The sequence below is a fragment of the Eptatretus burgeri genome, chromosome 7, assembly GCF_056783735.1.
Source record: "Eptatretus burgeri isolate ZD-2024b chromosome 7, Ebu_testis_v1, whole genome shotgun sequence".
NCBI classification, from domain to species: Eukaryota; Metazoa; Chordata; class Myxini; order Myxiniformes; family Myxinidae; genus Eptatretus; species Eptatretus burgeri.
In genome coordinates this window covers 76,246,888-76,265,644 of record NC_140967.1, presented here as the reverse complement: position 1 = coordinate 76,265,644, position 18,757 = coordinate 76,246,888, and the positions used below count along the sequence as shown (strand labels likewise).

At 48.9% G+C, this 18,757-nt stretch overlaps 1 protein-coding gene across 3 annotated transcripts in view; it reads right to left on the bottom strand.

Moving 5' to 3' along the window:
* LOC147023575 (uncharacterized protein KIAA1755-like) overlaps nt 1-18,757 on the bottom strand; it is a 121,181-nt gene that overhangs the window by 63,169 nt on the left and 39,255 nt on the right. For 2 of the 3 annotated variants that reach the window (XM_085889082.1, XM_085889083.1), the window contains 2 exons: nt 2,231-2,353; nt 1-923 (listed from right to left, as the gene is read on the bottom strand). The exon at nt 1-923 is cut by the window's left edge and continues 890 nt beyond it. In XM_085889082.1, the coding sequence (XP_085745208.1) occupies nt 1-923; nt 2,231-2,353 (1,046 nt within the window). The remainder of the gene's footprint in view (nt 924-2,230; nt 2,354-18,757) is intronic. The other variant, XM_085889084.1, reaches the window with a different exon arrangement.

Genomic DNA, 18,757 nt, shown 5'->3' with positions numbered 1-18,757 from the left:
GTCAGCGTAGTCGTGTGAAATACTTGAGGATTTCCTTTTTCACTGCATGACGTTTTTGATGATTCTCCACTGGTGGGAAGAACTTTACTTCCTTCCATCACACTTTCACAAAGTAGCTTGGAATTAGCTGTATCATCCTCGTTTTGCAGTATGCTAGTGCAAATATAATTATTATGACTTTCTGAAAACCCTGTAGGTTCCCATTGTTGCTTTTTCCCCTCGTCAAGTACTGCAAAAATATCCGTGTGAGTCGGACGCAAAAACGTCGGGCTTGAGGAGTATGCTGCGAGTGAAATCAATGGCTCTGATTTTTGTTGGTTATGTGTAACGAGATCAAGGACTTGGTGCTCAACTGGCACGGAAGCATCTGAAAGTCCACGTGTTTGGATTACATCCATCACAGCAAAATCGTTGGAAACAATCTCTTCTTCTTTAGGAGTACTGAAGTGATCTCGATGCCAATATGTCTTTTTCATACTGTCTGATGCAACAGTACAATGTGCTAAAGTCTCCGGTGATGAGAACACCTCCTCCTCAAGGGTACAGTTTTTATCTTTCAGTTGCTCTACAGTCCTTTCAAAGAGAGCCCTGCCATTGCTTGGTTTCACAGTTTGAGGTTCTCCCTCTCCAGAAATTCGAGGACAGTCAACAAATTCTGGTGTGACAAGCTCCTTCCAGGTCATACGATGCAGGCCATCAGACCCAGCCAAAATGCAACTCTCAAGGGGTGAACCGCCACGCTCTGCACTAACATCGTGTAAGAACTCCATGGTGAAGATAGCTGTACAGAGTTCCTCTGGAATGGGCACCTCTTGCAAGCTGCGGTGGCAGCGATGGCGGTGACGTGGATGCCGCAGACCACGCCTTGACAAGCATTTCAGTACAATGCGGGGCTTGCTCTCAGGTTGGGCACCCAAGACAACCTGTTAACAAGCAAAAAAAAGAAAAGGCAAATCATTAACGTTAACTCATTTTGAACTGAAACAGCAACAACAGCAAAAAAATACTGGCAAAGGGAAAAATAAAAGAGGCAGGGGAAATGAATTTTAAATAAAGGACAGACTTTGGTTTGGAGGCATTTACATCAGAATACATTGAACAGCTGGACCATTTTAATTACAAATGCTTAATTGCAATCTCATTACCAGACATTAAAATCTTGAAATTAATCGACTTTTGGCTAACATCCACAAAAGTTTAGCTTTAGCTTGGATGCACAATTGGCAAAATCATACAGATTTTAAAAAAATTTCAGTGTGCCAAATATGTATTGGAATTTAACAGTTCCACAAGAAACTGGAAAATAATAAACAAGGTTAATTTAGTATGAGAACTGATAGGTTATCAGAATAGTGATCAAATTAATTCCTCTTTGAAGTGCTATCAACAAACATGATGGCTGAACATAATTACAGTGTCTGGGAATGGAAACACAAAAATCTGCAACTTATAAGAAGCCAATGCAGTTCTGGATCAATGAGAGATAACTGTAACCAATGGCTTGGAACAGGGGTAATTTGCTGATGGATTAAACCTTCAAGCAACAAGTGGCATTTTGGAAAGCTCAGTATTGTTTGCAAAACAACTCCCATCCATCCATCCATCCATCCATCCATACTCTGTACTCTGTAGAGCGTCAGTGCTGCCGAAGCAGTCACCTGGGCTAGAGGGCACAATCCTGGACGGTCACCATTCTGACACAAGATACTCAAATGACTCAATCATCCCAGCAAGCAGGTACTCATTTTGCCGACCCCGGAAGGATGACAGGCCGAGTCAACCGGACTTGGATTAATTCAACGGCCAAACAGGATTTGAACTCAGGACCTTAGGATCCCAAGCCCACCACTCTAACCATTAAGCCAACACCAGGCATGAACAATTCCCAAAGCAAAACAAAGAGCAAAAGATCATTATGACCTGAAACATGAAGCCAAATTTAGTCCAACATGTTAAATGTCCTAAACTCTCATCTTTAGTTCTTCAAAATTGCAGAATAATGCCTCTCGGAATGCAGATGAAGATATCAAAACAAAAATAGACCAAAACTGCAGAACATGACACAAGGAGCAAAACAAGAAATTCTCACAAAGCACCATTCTTTGAAGAATGAAATAAACTGGAACAGCTTCATATTTGCCATAGCAGAACTAAGATGTGTGCATAACTGCAAAAAGATGCCAAGTCGTATTTGGCCAAGTGCTAGAAATTGGCACAAATTTCCACTGACCTGCAGATAGAAGTCTCGAGGGCGCAGTGCTCGAGGATCTAGTTCAGCAAGGTGGACGGCAATAAGGGGGCCCAAACATAGGGGCCAACCCTCATGACGAAACAAGAAACCAGGATAGTTTGACTATGGGAATAGAGAATGCGAGAGGATAGCTCTTAATATGTGGTAGAGAGACGCATGCACATCTGCGATACTAATAGGCAGATAACTAAAGGAGGGTTGTTATAAAGATGTGACCAAGTCCGCCTCCCTCTAAATCAACCACACCCCTTTAAAGTACAGGAGGGCTCGGCATACCTGTACAGACTGTACAACAGGAGGTAAAGAAAATTTTTCCTCTTACAAAGATTTACTGCATAAAAAGTAGTGTTTTTAAGTGAAGCAAACAAGTGTTGCATGCACAGCTCAATATTAAAATGCAATACTACAATGATTACACATTCCATTATTGATATTACAAAACATCAAAACTAAAAAAAGGCAAGGAGAAACTATAAAACCGAGCAAAATTAAGAGGAAAGATTTAAGCACCACTGAAAGAACATTTCTGATGAAATAAATAAATAAATAAATAAATAAAGAACATGCGTTGCAGTCATGGCCTGGGTACCTGAACCAAATGCACAATTTTAAGAAATAATAACCTATAATACATGTTCATCATCTTTGGACTAATCTACATCATTTTTTTAAAAATCTGTATAAAGCAAAACCTTTTTCATTCTATCCCAAGCTCAATTATGACTGTTTTCATCCTTGAATGAGTCTCAAAAAGCAACAGTCAAAACACACAACAAACTTGGGAAACTTGCAATAATACAATGCTATCATGCCATACAATGTTCTTGTATCAATAACAAGTTGGGTCACCACATAAAGATTGGGTTGTTTAGACTTTAAAGCATCATGCAAGACTGTTATTGTTGTTTTTGTTAGCTAAAAGATAAATGAAGTCATAAATACATGAATGCTAAAATTAGCTGAAGGATAAAATAAGTCAAGCCATAAATACACCTGTGTGGAGTCTCCATTGGCCCAACGGGTCGGCTCAACAGTGTCCGAGCACTGAAGCCATGCCCCGAGAGCATAGCGTTATAGTGTTTCCGTCATTAGTAGCGTTAACGTTTCTGTCAGTAGTGTTGCACATGCAGGCACTGCCTCACCCGGTGACGGTACTGGCAGTGTTAACATCGGCCCTGAATGGGTGTCAATATAATTGTGGCATCATTGTGGTTGTGTTGGTGTTGTGGTTGTGGCTTGGAAAGGTGCAGGGGGGAAATGGGATGGGAAGAAGGGTTTGAAGGGATCGAGGATGGAATTGTCAGGTCAGGCCAGATCAGATCTGTGACTTGCTACAGGAATCATGTAAACCTGTACTTACCTGTTCCATGGTCGGTTTGTCGGCGACGAAACAGGCTCCCCAACCAGGTTTCCTGGTGAGGAGGGTGTTTGGCTATGGACACCCAGCAGGATTAAAAACAAAACCTGTCAAAGGGCGGAGGAGCTCCTTGTGAGCCAATAGCTATCCATATCTAGTGCCCGACTGTGTCTGTGGACATCCTCCTGCAGTTGGGTTACTTCTTATTAGGAGGTTGGTGGCAGGATTTGCACTCCCGCCACCGGGAAACCCTTCATTCCGCAAAACATTCTCGACGCATAAAAAAAAAAAATCTGAAAAACCACTCCGTGGGAGAACCTCCTGTGAAGCTTCCCTTCGCAGGGCAGCTCACCGGATGATGGGATTGGAGCAAAGCCTTCAGGAACCCCAATCTTTGATGATAGGAGGGAAACCACAGGGTAACATTTCTGGGTGAGATTGCGGGAGTGTGTGTTGGGGTGGTGCTGAGGTGTCGTCCACCAGACGGCGGTCTCCTTGGGTTAACCTGAGGCAGTCCCTTTGGGTGGTTGCCTGGAATGTCCTATCCCTAAGAGAGGATGATCACCTGTCTCTGTTACCATCTGAGCTCAAGCGTTTGGACATCAGTATTGCAGCACTCTCTGAGGTTCAGAGACCGGATTGCGGCGAGATCATGGTGGGGGGTTACACCGACTATTGGTCTGGTCGCTGTGATGATTGCCAAGCCCAAGGAGTTGCTGTTGCTGTGTTCAATAAGCTGACTCCAATGATAATTGAGGCAACACCAGTCAACAGGGGTATTATGAGACGAAGGATTCGTCAGTCCTTGGGGTGTCATTTCCCTGGTCTCTGTATATGCTCCGACTGAGGCGAGTGATCTCACCATGAAGGACGTATTCGATGCCATGCTCGAGTCTGTGGTTGATCAGTGCCCCAGGCGAGATACTCTTCTAGTCTTGGGGGATTTCAATGCATCGACTGGAACTGATAGGGATGGTTATGAGACGCGTGTTGGTCCCCATGGGTCTGGAGCTGTGAACCAGAATAGCACTAAGTTCCTTGACTTTGCAAGAAGTCATGGACTTAGGGTGGCTGGTTCATGGTTTCAGCCCCCACAATCTCATCACTGGACTTGGTATTCCAACGCTGGCGGTGTGGCAAAGGAGATTGACCATGTTCTCGTTGATGGTCACTGGAAGATGATCCAGAACTGCAGGGTCTACCGGAGTGCTCAGTTCCTCAATACTGACCACCGGCTTGTTGTAGCAACTCTGAAGTTGCACCTTAAATCCAGGAGAATGGTACCATCCCAGCCTAGGCTGGATGTTGGCAAGCTCAAGGATGAGAGGATAGCTGAGGAGTTTGCGAACAAGCTGAGTGGAGATTTGGGGGGTCTGGATGCTTTGGGAGATCCTGAATGGTTGTGGATTGCCTTCAAGACCACCGTCCTTGATGTTGCCGGTAGATGTCTTGAAACTCATCGTAGGGCAAAGAAGAATTTTGTCTCTCAAGGGACACTGGATACCATTGACCAGAGTCACAGGGCCAGGCTGAATGGCAGAGCTGAGCTGTTCAGGGAGCTGAGGCGTAAAACTGTACGTGCCCGAAGGGTGGACAACGAGGCCTATGTGCGAGGAATCTGTGAAGGGGTAGAGAATCACCTGTGGTCAAGTGATTCTCATCCTGCTTACAGGGGAATTCGTGCATTGCGTTCATCCAAGCCCATCCCTTGGTGCACTGGAGTTGGAGCAGAGGGTGGTGGGCTTTTGACAGAGGTGTCCCAAGTGAAGGCCCGCTGGGCCCGTTATTTTGAGCGGTTGTACCAGGCTGATCCACTAGCTGTCGAGTTGAACGTCAGGGGTGTTACAATCCCTGTGCTGACCCTCCAATCAACTGTGGTCCAGCTTCGTTTGTGGAAACACAGGCTGCAGTGAACCGGTTGAAATGGGGTAAAGCTCCAGGGATCTGTGGCATCCGTGCTGAACTTCTCAAGGCTAGTGGAAATGCTGTACAGTCATACCCCGTTTATCGCGGGGGTTACGTTCCAAACCCCCCCCCCCGCCCCCCGCGAGAAGTGAAAATCCGCGATGAATGGACACCTCCCCCAAAAATGCCTATTTTTTGATAAACGCGGTGTATAAACACGATTGGGTTTGATTTATATTGAGTGATTATTAAACGCTGGGCGGTGTGTAAACACGATTGGGTTTGATTTATATCGAGTGAATATTAAACGCTGGGTGGTGTGTAAACACGATTGGGTTTTATTTATATCGAGTGATTATTAAACGCTGGTTGGTGTATAAACACGATTGGGTTTGATTTATATCGAGTGAATATAAACCTTCCTCTGGCGCTTCGGTTCCTTGCCAGAAGCCTAAGAAGGTGCAAGGCGTTTGGGCGGCATCGTGGGGCTTGGAGAAAAAAACATAGAAAATATTTGAAGTTCACAAGCGAAACTTTTTCTCGTGCGTTGTGTGACTGGTCGAGCGCCACGCATTATAATTTATTGCTTAAATAATTTATATTTTATAAATTATTACCGCAATATACAGGGGGAATCCGCAGAAAAAATGAGTTAGGCTCCAAGGGAAAAACCACGATGAAGCGGGGGCGCAATAGGTCAACTACAATATAGAGGGGGATTACTGTACTTGTGTCGTTGCATGCTAGTTACTAGGCTCGTTCTGTGCTCTGCCTGGAACACAGGCATCATCCCAACTGACTGGAAGAGGGGCCATGTTGTCCCTCTCTGGAAATTGAAGGGTGATCGCCGAGACTGCAACAACTACCGAGGGGTGACGCTGCCCTCAGTGTCGGGTAAGGTTTTTGCTCGGATAATTATTGATAGGGTTCGCCACCATCTGCTTGAGCACCAGCGTCCAGAGCAGTCAGGCTTTACACCAAAGAGGTCAACGATTGAACGTATCCTTGCTCTTCGGGTCCTTACCGAACGCAGACGAGAGTTTCGGCAGGGGATACTTTCAACCTATGTTGATCACTGTAAAGCGTTTGATTCAGTGAATCGGAATGCCCTCTGGAGGATTCTTGGTCTTCGTGGGGTGCCACCAAAACTGATCGATCTGATGTTTGAACTATACTCTGGTACTGAGAGTGCTGTGCGATGTGGTGGTACCATCTCCGACTTATTTCCAGTTGTTACTGGAGATCATCAGTGGTGTGTACACTGAGCCCCACACTTTTCAGCACTTGTATGGACTGGATTCTGGGGAGGATGTTGGAGAGATCAAGCTGCGGTGCATCATTTGGGAATGTCAAGATTTCTGACCTTGACTTCGCAGATGATGCAGTCATCTTTGCGGAGACTTTAGATATCCTTTTGGGGGCCCTCGAGGTGCTGAATGAGGAGTCGGAGCCACTGGGATTACGGGTTTCCTGGGTCAAAACTAAGACATCTTTCAATGACATCTTGGATGCTGCTGTCCTGTCTGTGCCTGTTTGTGGTGAGGATGTTGAGGTCGTGGAGAGATTCACTTACTTTAGCAGTGATATTCATGTCTTTGCTGGCTGTAAGCCAGAGGTCAACAGACATCTGGGTCGGGCCTGGGGAGTCATAGATTCACTGGATCATGGGGTGTGGCACTGCTGGTACCTGTGTGGGAGGATGAAAGTCCGAGTCTTCAGGTCCTTGGTGCTTCTCCAGTCTTGCTCTATGGATGTGAGACTTGGACTCTGACCAGGGATCTGAGACGGAGACTTAATTTCTTTGGTACCAGGTCTCTTCGGAGAATCCTTGGCTCTCGCCGGTCAGACTTTGTGTCCAAAGAGCGGTTGCTGAGACTCAAATGAGATTTGTTACCTGCATTAGTCCATGAGCATCAGCTGCGGCTGCGTAGACATGTGGCTCGTTTCCCTGACGCTGATCTGCTCACCAGATTCTCTCAGCGAGGGAGTCTCGTGAGTGGAGGAGGCCAATGGGCCGACTCTCATGGTTGCAGCAGATTGATCGGCATCTCAAGGAGATGGGGATGGGCCAGGCATCTGCCTGTGGGATGGCCAGACAGAGGCCCCTGGAATATCGGTGGAAAGTGGACGCAGCGACGTGCTGCTCTGGCACATGCTCCCATACCTGACCTGACCTGACCTGAGGATGAAATAAGCATTGGTAACGTAAGGTTAAAAAAAAAGAAGCCTGTTGAGATAAAATAATTGGTAACCAACTACAAGAGTTACATTTCACCTGAGTGATATTTAAGTCCATTTCCCTTACTTCTAGTCACAACATCTTCAGGAGGTAGTGTATTGGATGTCTGCTCGATATGACATGTGAAAATTGGTTATGACATGTTTTTACGATGGAAGTTGCTTCGGTTACTGGCTTGATCAACATGGTTCAAATAATGATCATCCTAAACATCCAAATATGAAACAAATAAACAAAGAAAAAGCAACCAAACTCGATGTTTCATGTTCAATGACAACATGCTTCTGTGAGTTCTTTTTACAAGATTCAGGTACAACTCCTTATTTCAGAACTCTATTTGTGTGCCACTTTCTGAACTTTCATGCACTTTCTCTTCATAGCGAATTCACCAAGTCGTCTGTTTTTGAACTTCAGTGCATACTGTAGTTGAACATTCACAAATGTAGCTACTAATTTCGACTTCACTTGTTTACAGCACACCTGTAATTCCTTGTATACATCCAGATTACACGTGGCTGGATTCAGCAGAAGGCAGATGTCATCTTGGCGCCATCAAATTCAGCATCAAACACCTTCTCACGGTGTGAACAGAAGGTAAGGAACTTCTCTGATGGGACCATGAGAGATCCAAAGTCTGACTTTGATGAGTCAGATGACTTGTTGGTGAAGAGAAGAGAAGGGTCATCTCATTCAGCATCGATGGTTTTGGAGGACTTCTCTGTAAATCTAGTATGGTAAGATCAATTAATGTCCAGTCATAATTCTGCGACACAAATACCCAGCAATGCATATTCTGTTGAGGAAGGTTGAACTGAACATTGGTAAACGCAACATTCTTCCTCAAGTGTTGGGTAGGTGTGACATGCTGAGATATATTTGTTCCTTTCTTGTTCATTAGAAACTGCAGTGTGAGGATGACTGTATAAAAGTTTGGTGAGCAGTAGTATTCATTAATTTGCTTGATTGGAGATGCCACCTTCACCATTCTGAAATTGCGTTGAAATTCTTTCAATGATGGGTTATCCCCAAAATTTCCTTTCCTTCAAAATGGTTGAAAACAGATTCTCCACAATGTCCTGGTTTTGATGTGAGGTGAACAGATACATGATGTCAGCAGTTGTTTCAAGCTGTTGCCACAGCTGGGTGATGCATAATATGACAAGATGCTATCCCTTGATGAATATGGATGTTCTTGGGTCCAATTACTTTTAAGTGTCTAAGAATTGGAAAGCACATGTTGAAGAAAGAGAAATGTTTAGAATTATGCAACAATGGACATCTTTTTGGTGTACCTAAAAAAAGGTTGCTGTTAACGTGTCAAACAAACTCTCAACGGTCTCGATAAACTCCGCTGTGCAAACAGCTTATTATGAAAGCTTTTCCAAGGCTGCATCTGTGTAGATGCCTGCTGCAACAGAGTGACTCAAAAACTTGTGCAGCTTTATTCACCCTCATCTTTGAAAAACGATTCACCTCAAAGTGTGCCTTGTTGAGTTTGTGGGCCTTCCTGATGGACAGTCGAGATTCAGTCATAAAGCTGGCGATTGTGTTCCCATCTAATGTGTTTTTATCCATCCTCAAGATCTACCCTAAAAGACATACTTCTCCAAATTCATTCTTGCTTCCCAAAATGGCAGCTGGGGAATCCCATTGTGCACTGCCCTAGTCACAGCTGAGCAGACTATCTTTTGCCATCATGGCTGAGCAGGCTACCACATTATAAACTATAAGGACACTCGGTGGAGCGCATATCTCCGGCACGTAATGCCTGATCTGCGAGAATATATCGAGCCCAATACATTTTTGAAATATCATGCGAAACAGTAGTATATCATTGTATAGTACTGTCCCCAGCCAACTCACCCTACCTTAAGGATATCCCTCATCACGCAAATCTCCATTCTCAACCACGGTCTCCCTCTTTTCCTCCTACCTTTCTCTCTCAACCTATAAGCTCTCTTTGCCATTTGCACTTCCCCCCATCCACACAAAGTGTCCAGCCCATCTCAGCCGGCATTTCACCAATCTCCCCGTCAAGCTCATCTACACACAAATCTCCTCCCTCAGTTCATCCATTCTCGTTCTATCCACCCTCTTCACTCTCACAATCCCCTGACCCAGTTGTTCTCGGAAACCTGCAGCCTCTGTTGTTGTCTATCTGTCAGTGGCACTGTCTACAACCGTTAAGGTAGGCCGTTTTATAGGCCACACATCAGGTAGGCCTGACATTGCACACGTCAGAACTTTCCCTGTCAATTGTCTTGATATTGTTACGGCTGTGGAAATTCGCATTACACCATAAAGGACCCTCAGGTGAGATATCTTCATAGGTATGTGTAGTTAGTAGTGTAGTTAGCCTAAACCCGTTGTATAGAGGGAATTTATGTGATTCATCCGGGCTGCGACGCTTTGAGTTAGCCATTTTTTCTTTCTCTATTGTTATTTTCAACAATTAAGCTGCCAACAACGCAAACAGCTACTACCCTTACCTTCACAACTCCATCCCGCAAACACCGCTTCACCGCCATTCCCAAACGGCACCATAACAATCAAACCACCACCGAAAACCCTCCAGCACCTTCGCCTCTCTCCTTCACAACCAACAACCGCACCACCTGTGAACACTGAACGTCGGGCTGTCTCGGGCCCGTTCAGCGATTGATGCCGAACGCACGGAGCCGCGAGCGCGAATGGCGGCCTTTTCAAGGGGAAATTCGGATCAGAAACGCTTCACGCCCACTTCTCCTCCGTCCAATTGGCGAGCGTGGGGCGGTGTGGCCCCGCCTCCAAGCGTGTGTATGTGAAGTCCGTATATGCAAATTTTAGGATCAGGAGAGGTTCACGCCGATTTTTGCCCGACCAATGGCTGACCGGGGGGGGGGGCGGCGTGGCCCCGCCTCCAATCTCGTTCTGATCCTAAAATTTGCATATTGGCTGCTCCTGCCGCCTATAAAAAGACGAGCGCAAGGCGAATTGAAAAGAGTGGGTTTTGGAGTTGCTTGAAGAGTGTCATCGAGAAAAGAGTTGGGTTTTGGAGTTGCTTGGAGAGTGTCGTCGAGAGGTTGCTCTTGGGGGACAAGGAGCGTGCGTTGGCGGAGTGGAGTCGAGTGCGCGCGGTGGAACTGTGTGGGGGATCGCTCGTCTCGTCGCGGAACCCAAGCCATCCAGCCACTCCCCTCCCCGAGGACATCAACAATTCCCCCTTTCCCCCGCGCTGAGATAGTGCAAAAAGGGGGCCCCGTTCCCACCCCACCCCAAACGTGGTGCCAACGAAACCCGCCAAGGGGCACGGAGTCGGGGCACAGCGGCGCGGCCACATTTGCGGCTTGCCCGCCAACGGGTCACGAGGACGCGGGTAAGACCTCCCCGGTCTCGCGGACCTGGCCGCTCCTCCAGGCACGAGCACATTTGGCCTACAGGCCTGTCTGCCTCCTTGTCTGTGAGGGTGGCTTCTTTCCTTTGCTTTTGTGTAAATGTGTGTTGGCGCCGTCTGTGAAGTAAAACTGTATAAGTGTTGCCGTGTGTGCGCGTAGTCGGTTTTAGCTCTTACATTTGCTTTATGTGCATTTTGATTCTGTATGGCTGTATATACGTGCTTTCCGTGTGCCGGAAAATAAAATGCTTGCTTGTTGAACTGTGCCCGTTTCGCTTCGTCTTTTCTTTTTTGACCCTCCATCTTGCTTCACGTAAGGGGTTCGTAGTGGGTGCAACATCCCGGTAATTAATCTGAACCGTCCAGGTCGACGATAACACCGCTCGGTTATCCCGATAGTACGGAACGGGCCGCCCAAGCGGCTCGTGTCCGGAGTCGACCTGCGGCGAGGTACGATCGCCCGGTTTACCATTACATCCACGTGGGTACTTAGGTAGGTCGAGTTTGGTGAACAACCCTATCCTACGTGGGTGGCCGATTGGCACAATTGTGGTGAGGTCGAAAGGCCCACCCGTGACTAGCTCCCGGCGTTGGTCCGAGAGGGTCACGACAGAATTGTCCGTCCGGTGGGCGACGTGCCGCGATTCGAGTTACGCGGCCGTTCGCACGCGGCGGGCGCGAATTCGCAACATTGGTGTCAGAGAGCGGGAAACAAACTCTCCCGTCTCCAGCTAAATTCACGGGGAATCGGTTCAGGGGTGAGAGGAGCGACCCCCGATTCCCTCCAAATTAAGAGCAATTAAAATTAACCCCTTACGAGAAATAAGATGGAGTCTCAAGGTGAGCGGGTGTCGGGGGTATTAGAAATGTATATGTGTAGTAATGTAGGATCCATGGCCCAGCATGGAAGCCCCGAGCAGGAAATGCTGAATGAGCAGGAACAATTTCCCCCCCAACCGAACCCAGAACCCGAAATGGGTGCGGCAGCGGCAGAGGCCGCGGTTTATGGCACACCTTCCCCCCCCCCCTGCCAAAACCCCCCTGATCCTGGCCGAATCGGCTCAGCCGAGTGCGCCCGACATGGCCCAGCTATGCGCCATGCTGGCGGGAATGAACGCAAACATGCAGGCAATGAATGCCAAGATGGATGGAAACACACTCAAAATAGATGGAGTGAAGAAGCAGATGGATACAAGCACGAATGAAATAAAAACAAATGTGTGCAGGATGAATAATCAAATGAATGCGAATTTACAACAGGTGAAAAACGGAATGAAAGAAGAAATGGAAAATTGCGGGGTGAGATGCAGCAAATAGGCCGAAGCCTGCAGGCGGGCATGAATGCGACAACGGTGGAGCTCAAAATGGCGACGCCACGTGTGGGAGCGAACGAGCTGGGAGGGAGTGCAACGGTTGTCAGGCCCGCAATGGAGGCGGGTGAGGAGAAATTAATTCGGGGGACGTATTGGGCGAGACGCGTGGAAGTGACGGAAACTATGACGGTGACCGAGAAGGAAAAACTAATTAGGGTGACGGAGACGTGCACGAGGGAGATAAGACACAAGGTGAAAGGAATTGGGAGGGAGAGAAAAGAACAATTAAGACGGAAAGCAAGGATGAGGTACGTGGAGATCGGGAAAGATCAAGGAGTGAAACAGAGGGAAGGACAGGAGCGACTTAAGGAGAAAGCAAGGTTGACCTACGTAAAGATAAGGGAAAGACGCCAGAAAGAAACAGAGACTAATAGACACGAGGTGACTGAGTTGGCAGAGACACGGGAGATAGAGGGTTAATTGGATGGGGGTAAAGACGCGCGCGCGCGCACACACACACACACACACACACACACACACACACACACACACACACACACACACACACACACACACACACACACACACACACACACACACACACACACACACACACACACACACACACACACACACACACACACACACACACACACACACGGAGGTAGTGGAGGATAATGGGGGTGAGCTCGCGGAACGTGTAGGGACCCGGTGGGAGCAGTTGGATAGCCTCCTTCGGGAACGGAGGGAGCCGCTATGCTCCCTTGAAGCGAGTCACGACCAGGTGGGTTCGGTCGTGATTCGCGGAGTTGAGGGGACGGGTGCTGTGGACAGGTGCACGGAGAGCTTGGGGGGTATAGAGGCCCCGAAAACCCTTGTGGTGGCACTGATCCCCAGTGTGGTTGTCCCGGTGTGTGTGGTGCAAGGTGTGAGTGCGCCTCCGTGTGTGGAATGCGACCCCGTGTGAGTGGTGTGGTGGCAAGTGTGCCGAAGTGCTTGCCTCCCAGCACGCCGTGTGTGGATGAGGCACCGCGTGTGCGAGTGAACGGCCGAGTGTGAGAGGGACAGTGTGTGTAAGGTCGCTGTGTGTAAGGGAGATGTCAGTTGGCATGCGTGAGCATGCAGCCGCGTCTCCCGGTGTGAATGCCATCTTGTGGAGTGTGAGCGTCGTGACATGCAGGTGTGCGTGGTTTGAATGGCGACGGAGACGACGGCGACAGAGGAACGAAGGCCGAGTAGCGGCTGTAGCTATTGTGAGGACCGTGCCGGGTTCACGCAGCAGCGAGCGCGAGGTTCGTGCTGTGCAACGCACGAGGCCGCCATGTGCTCGCTTGCGGGAGTGAAGCCCGGTCCGGAAACGCCAGCGGTGGATGTTGCCGATCCCGCAACGGACAAAGTTTAGGCAGGATTTCGGATTTGGACCGGATGGGTTCTCCACGCGGGCGTGTGTGTTAAGCTCCAACGGGCAGAGCACATGTGTTCACGTGGGGAACCCCTCGAGACGTGGGGCTTGTGTTTTTTTATGCGCCGGGTGACGGCATGGCTGCGTGTGGGGTTGGAATCTGGCAGGAGGGTGAATCCCTGCCGGATGGTACCGTCTAAGAGGGACGAGGGACGCGAACAGCTGCCATGACGTCACGCCAAAGGTGCGCGGCTGTGAATTGCCGCGCTGGTGCGCAGGTTGCGAGTTGCCATGCTGGTGCTGCGTGATGTAAAAACAAAAAACAAAAAAAAAACAGCAAGCCTCGCTTTCGGGTGAACATAATTCCTGGGCAAGGGGTGGATGATCCCCCTTGGGCTGGGCACAGGATGGAAACTAGTTAGGGGGAAGGGTTAGCTTAGCTAGACCGGCTCCATGGGGCAGGGGTAAGTCCTCATGGGGCCCGTGGAATGGATTAGGTCGAGGGATTTAGTTGAGCTTTAGGTTGGGAAATGGAGAGTTGGAATTTTTGGATTTGGAGACAGTGACAGACTTTGGATGTGTAGAAGGGACGTAGTTTAGCTACGTAGTGTTAAATGGAACGTGCTATTGTGTGAGGGATGACGTGTGAGCATGAGTTAGTTAGGGGAGGTAGTTTGAAGGATGGCAGGATTCAGCAATGTGTGAGTTGTGAGGTGTGGAAAAGAAACATGTTGAGTGAGTGAGGCCAGCGGGTCTGTGTGTATGGAGCGAATGGGGAATGCATGGTGCGATGAGTGATTGGGGGGAGGAGTGATTCCCGCCCAAGGGACCCCGGGGTCAGTGTAAAGTGAGTGAGCTGGGTTAATTAAATTGACAAAATGGAAGTCGTTTTGCTGTTGGTGGGAGTGCAGGCTCGAAACCCGTTTGGAGGGGTGCAGGAGCCCTGTTGACGGGCTGGGAGCGTGGTTGCGAAAGGTGAGTATCGCTGAGTGGGTACCCCGGGCACCAGGCTAGTCGGCCGTAGTAGGCCAAGGGCCCATGGGGGGCCGGGATAGCGTCGTGGGCACGGGTGCGCCATTAGCCGCGTGGGCAGTGTTGTGGGCACGGGTGACCCTCGGAAAGGGGCCCGGGAAGCCAGCCTGCCACGTGTGCGTTTCAGGGGAGTTGCCATGGGGGGCACTCTCCGGTGTTTAGGGAGCTGGTAGGCTCGGAGGCAGTGCAGTGCCCCGGGGTGCCATCGTCGGAGAATCGGCAGAGGGTAGTGCCTGCCAAGGGGAGCCACGCGTCCCAGCCATGAAACCGTGTGAGGGCACGGGAAGAAAATTGGGGGGCCCGAAATTGTGAGGACACCAACACAGGCGACGGGAATCTGGGTTGTTAGAACCAATAGTTTAAGCGAGAGGCGCTTGTTGAAAGCCCCGGGGTAGTTTAAGAGTTAATGGTTAGGGTATATTCGGAAGTGTACCCCTCCGCACCATCCATCCTTCGCTCTCGTTGTGGGCCGCTGGACCGACTTTGGGTTAGATCGCTGAAGTCTGGGGAGGCCATCCTGAGGCTTCGTTGGGCCTCGACACAGGACGCTAGCTCTCCCTCATTCCCTTCCGGGAAGGGAACGTAGGGGTTGGGAGTAGGCTAGTGGACGATAGGTTAGCCGAACAAGGACATAAAGGGGGTTCGGGGACGAATTATAGTGGGAGGTATAGGAATAAAAAGAAAAGAAAACAAAAAAAAATTAGTTGGCGCTAAATTGGGTTTTACAAATTAAGGGGGTGGGTATAGACAGTGACAGGCAAAGGCGATAGGTGGGAGGGAGACAGTAGACAGGTCCGAGCCCGCCTTTCGAGTGGCCAGCACCACCGCACTCCCTTCACCAACCTCCACTGACAGGCAACGGCCGGCCAACTTCATCGGCAGCTGTTGTTTTGCTGCAAGGCCTGTGCCGGCCGGATCGTCTGCAGCTGCTGTGCTGCAAGGCCTGTGTCGGCCAGTTCGTCTGCCGGCTGTGTTTCCCTGTTGCCTTTGCCATGCCATGCCCACTGCCCCTGTTCACCAGCACCGTTCAACCTTGCTTTGCCCCCCCCCCCCTGTTCATTTCCATCTCCGCCAGGATCATCAAGCAACAGTTTGCAAGCTGCAAGAACTGTCCTGTTGGCAGCTACAACATGGGCCTGCAGTGGCAGCCCGTGCACCGTTCTTTGTTTCCATCCATCCATCCATCCGTTGTGTTCATTGCGTGTGCCACTTGAGCTGGCACGGAGACTGTGTTTGTGCAGCCCATGCGCCGTTGTGGTTCACTGTGTTCATTTTCAAAGGGGGAGGCCTTGGACTGCGTGTGAGCAGCCGGCCACGTTCCCCGTCACCTGCATTGCGTGAGCCAGAGACTGCATGCGAGCAGCCTGGCTCCCTGCTAACTGCTTTCTTTTTGCAGAGTCCATTGATCCTGGGCCATGGTTTAGTGTAAAATTTGTAAGTTAAGGTTAAGATGTACTGTACATATGAGTGCGCCCCGGCATGTATGTCTTAGCGCCGGCAATGTTATTTAAGTCGTCCGTATGAGTGGGTTTGTTTAGTTAGTTACTCAGCCTGTAGGTTATTTATTTTGGGGACACGAATACCATGAATGTCACACTCAGGGATCCGAAGGTAAAACATACTAGGGGAGAACTACACATGATGGCACACGAGAATTTGACGACTCAGGACGAGTCTGTAAAAAGGGGAGGTGGTAGTGTTACGGCTCTGGAAATTCGCAAACCACCATTCAGGTCCCGTAGGTGAGATAACTCTAAGTACATGTGTAGTTAACCCCAAACCCGTTGTTTAGAGGGAATTTATGTGATTCATTCGGGCTGCGACGCTTTGAGTTAGGCGTTTTTCTGTTCTATCTTTATTTTGAACAAACCACGTCTCAACCGCCACCCTCACAACAACCACCACCATCTTCGCCACTACCCCCGCTGACGAACGCCATCCTCCAATTTTCACACTACGACAGTTTCCGCGTTGGAAACCGTCAAGAACGCAAGGAGGGAAAGAAGAAGGCACAACGATGGCGCGTGGATTTTTCCCGTCTGACTTCCCCGCGCTTCGTGGCGGCCGCTGGCCTGGTCTTTTGTGGGGCGGTCCCGAGACCCCACTGGCGGGACGGAGCGTCTTCCATTCCCCACACCGCGAGCTCGAGCAACAACGTCCCCCTTCCCCTTCTATCCGCGCTGGGATAGCGCCGGAAACTCCGTCCGTGGCGTCGAGCCGCCAACACGGGCCGGTGCGAGGCACGCCGGAGAGGACTCGCCTACCACGCCAGGGCACGGAGTCGCAGCCAGGCGCGACCACGTCGACGGACGTAGGAGAGGGACTCGATGGCCCAAAGGGAAGTCACCATTTCTTTTCGGGGTTTTTGTATGGATCTTGTGGCGCCGTGTCTTGTAAAGTAGAACTGTGTAAGTGTTGCCGTGTGTACACGTATTCGGTTGGAACTCTGCGTCGTTGTTTCTTTTGTTTTCTTGATATAGGTGCATTCTGACTGTTTGGCTGTATATGTGTGCTTTCCGTGTGTTGCGTAATAAATGTGCATTGTGTGAACTGTTTTCCCGTTTCGCTTCGTCTTTTCTTGATTGACTCTCCATCCTGCTTCACGTAAAGGGTTCGTAGTGGGCTTAATACGCCCGATAATTAATCGGAACCGTCGAGGCCGACGATAACACCGCTCGGTTATCCCGATAGCACGGAACGGACCGCTTTGGCGGTTCATGTCCGGAGTCGGCCTGCGGCGAGGTACGATCGCCCGGTCGACCATCCGCGCAGGTACTTAGGTAGATAGAATTTGGCGAGCAACCCTATCCTGCGCGGGTGGGCAATTAGCACGGTCGTGGTGGGGTTAAACCCCCATCCGTGACTAGCTCCCGGCATTGTTCCGCGAGGGTCACGACAGAATTGTCCGTTCCGGTGGGCGAGGCGGCCGCCATTCAAGTCGAGCGGCCGATCGCACGCCGGCGGGCGCGAATTCGCAACAATACGTTCGTCATCTAAAGTGGTTGCCATGGCATCCAAGATGCTGTTTTCCATCCGTTCCTGTTTGCACTCTAACCCCCAAAGTTTTCAACTTTCACGTTTCATTTCTGGTACATAGGTACAGACTGTGGAGACGGTGTGTCACGACATACATTCGTCATCTAAAGTGGTTGCCATGGCAACCAGGATGCTGTTTTCCATGTAGTAGCACAATTCTGTATATACCTTCTTGTTCGGGCGTATATTGTGCTCACTTGCTCTCTTCTTACTGATTACAACATACAAATACATATATTGCTTTAAAATTATTTGGAATAGACTTCACTGCAATGCTTTATAAAAAATATTAATTATTAGACGAGTCTTTTAAAAACGATAAATGTATAAAAACAGGCGAGCATTGGGTGGCTTTGATACCGACTCTGGTTAATATCTCTGTGAGGTTCTTTGTCATCATTCTCGTAGTTCCATCTATCACTGGTACAACTTTGGCATTCTTCCGCTTCCAGGATCTTTTCACTTCATTCTTGAGGTCTTGGTATTTGGTCATTTTCTTGATGTCTGCATCGTTTAGTCCAAAATCACTGGTATTAACACCTCAATTAGCAATGCCTTCTATTTTTTGTACCCAAGTCTGATATCTGGTTGCAATGCTTCGTTTTCGATGTTCACCCTCGATCGTATCATTCGGTTGGACGTGAGCAGTACTTCCATGTTTTCAGTGATTGCTTTGGGTTCATGTTCCTCCAAATTTTCTGGAACTGGAATATCAAAGTTTCCAGATGTGCCAGCAGATTACCTTACAAACTCTGTTGTGTCATTATGTGTACAACTGTTCTGACATGCTTTTTTTTTCCGTGTTCGGTTTTGAAGAATCACATATCATTCTCTTTGCTAATGCCACAT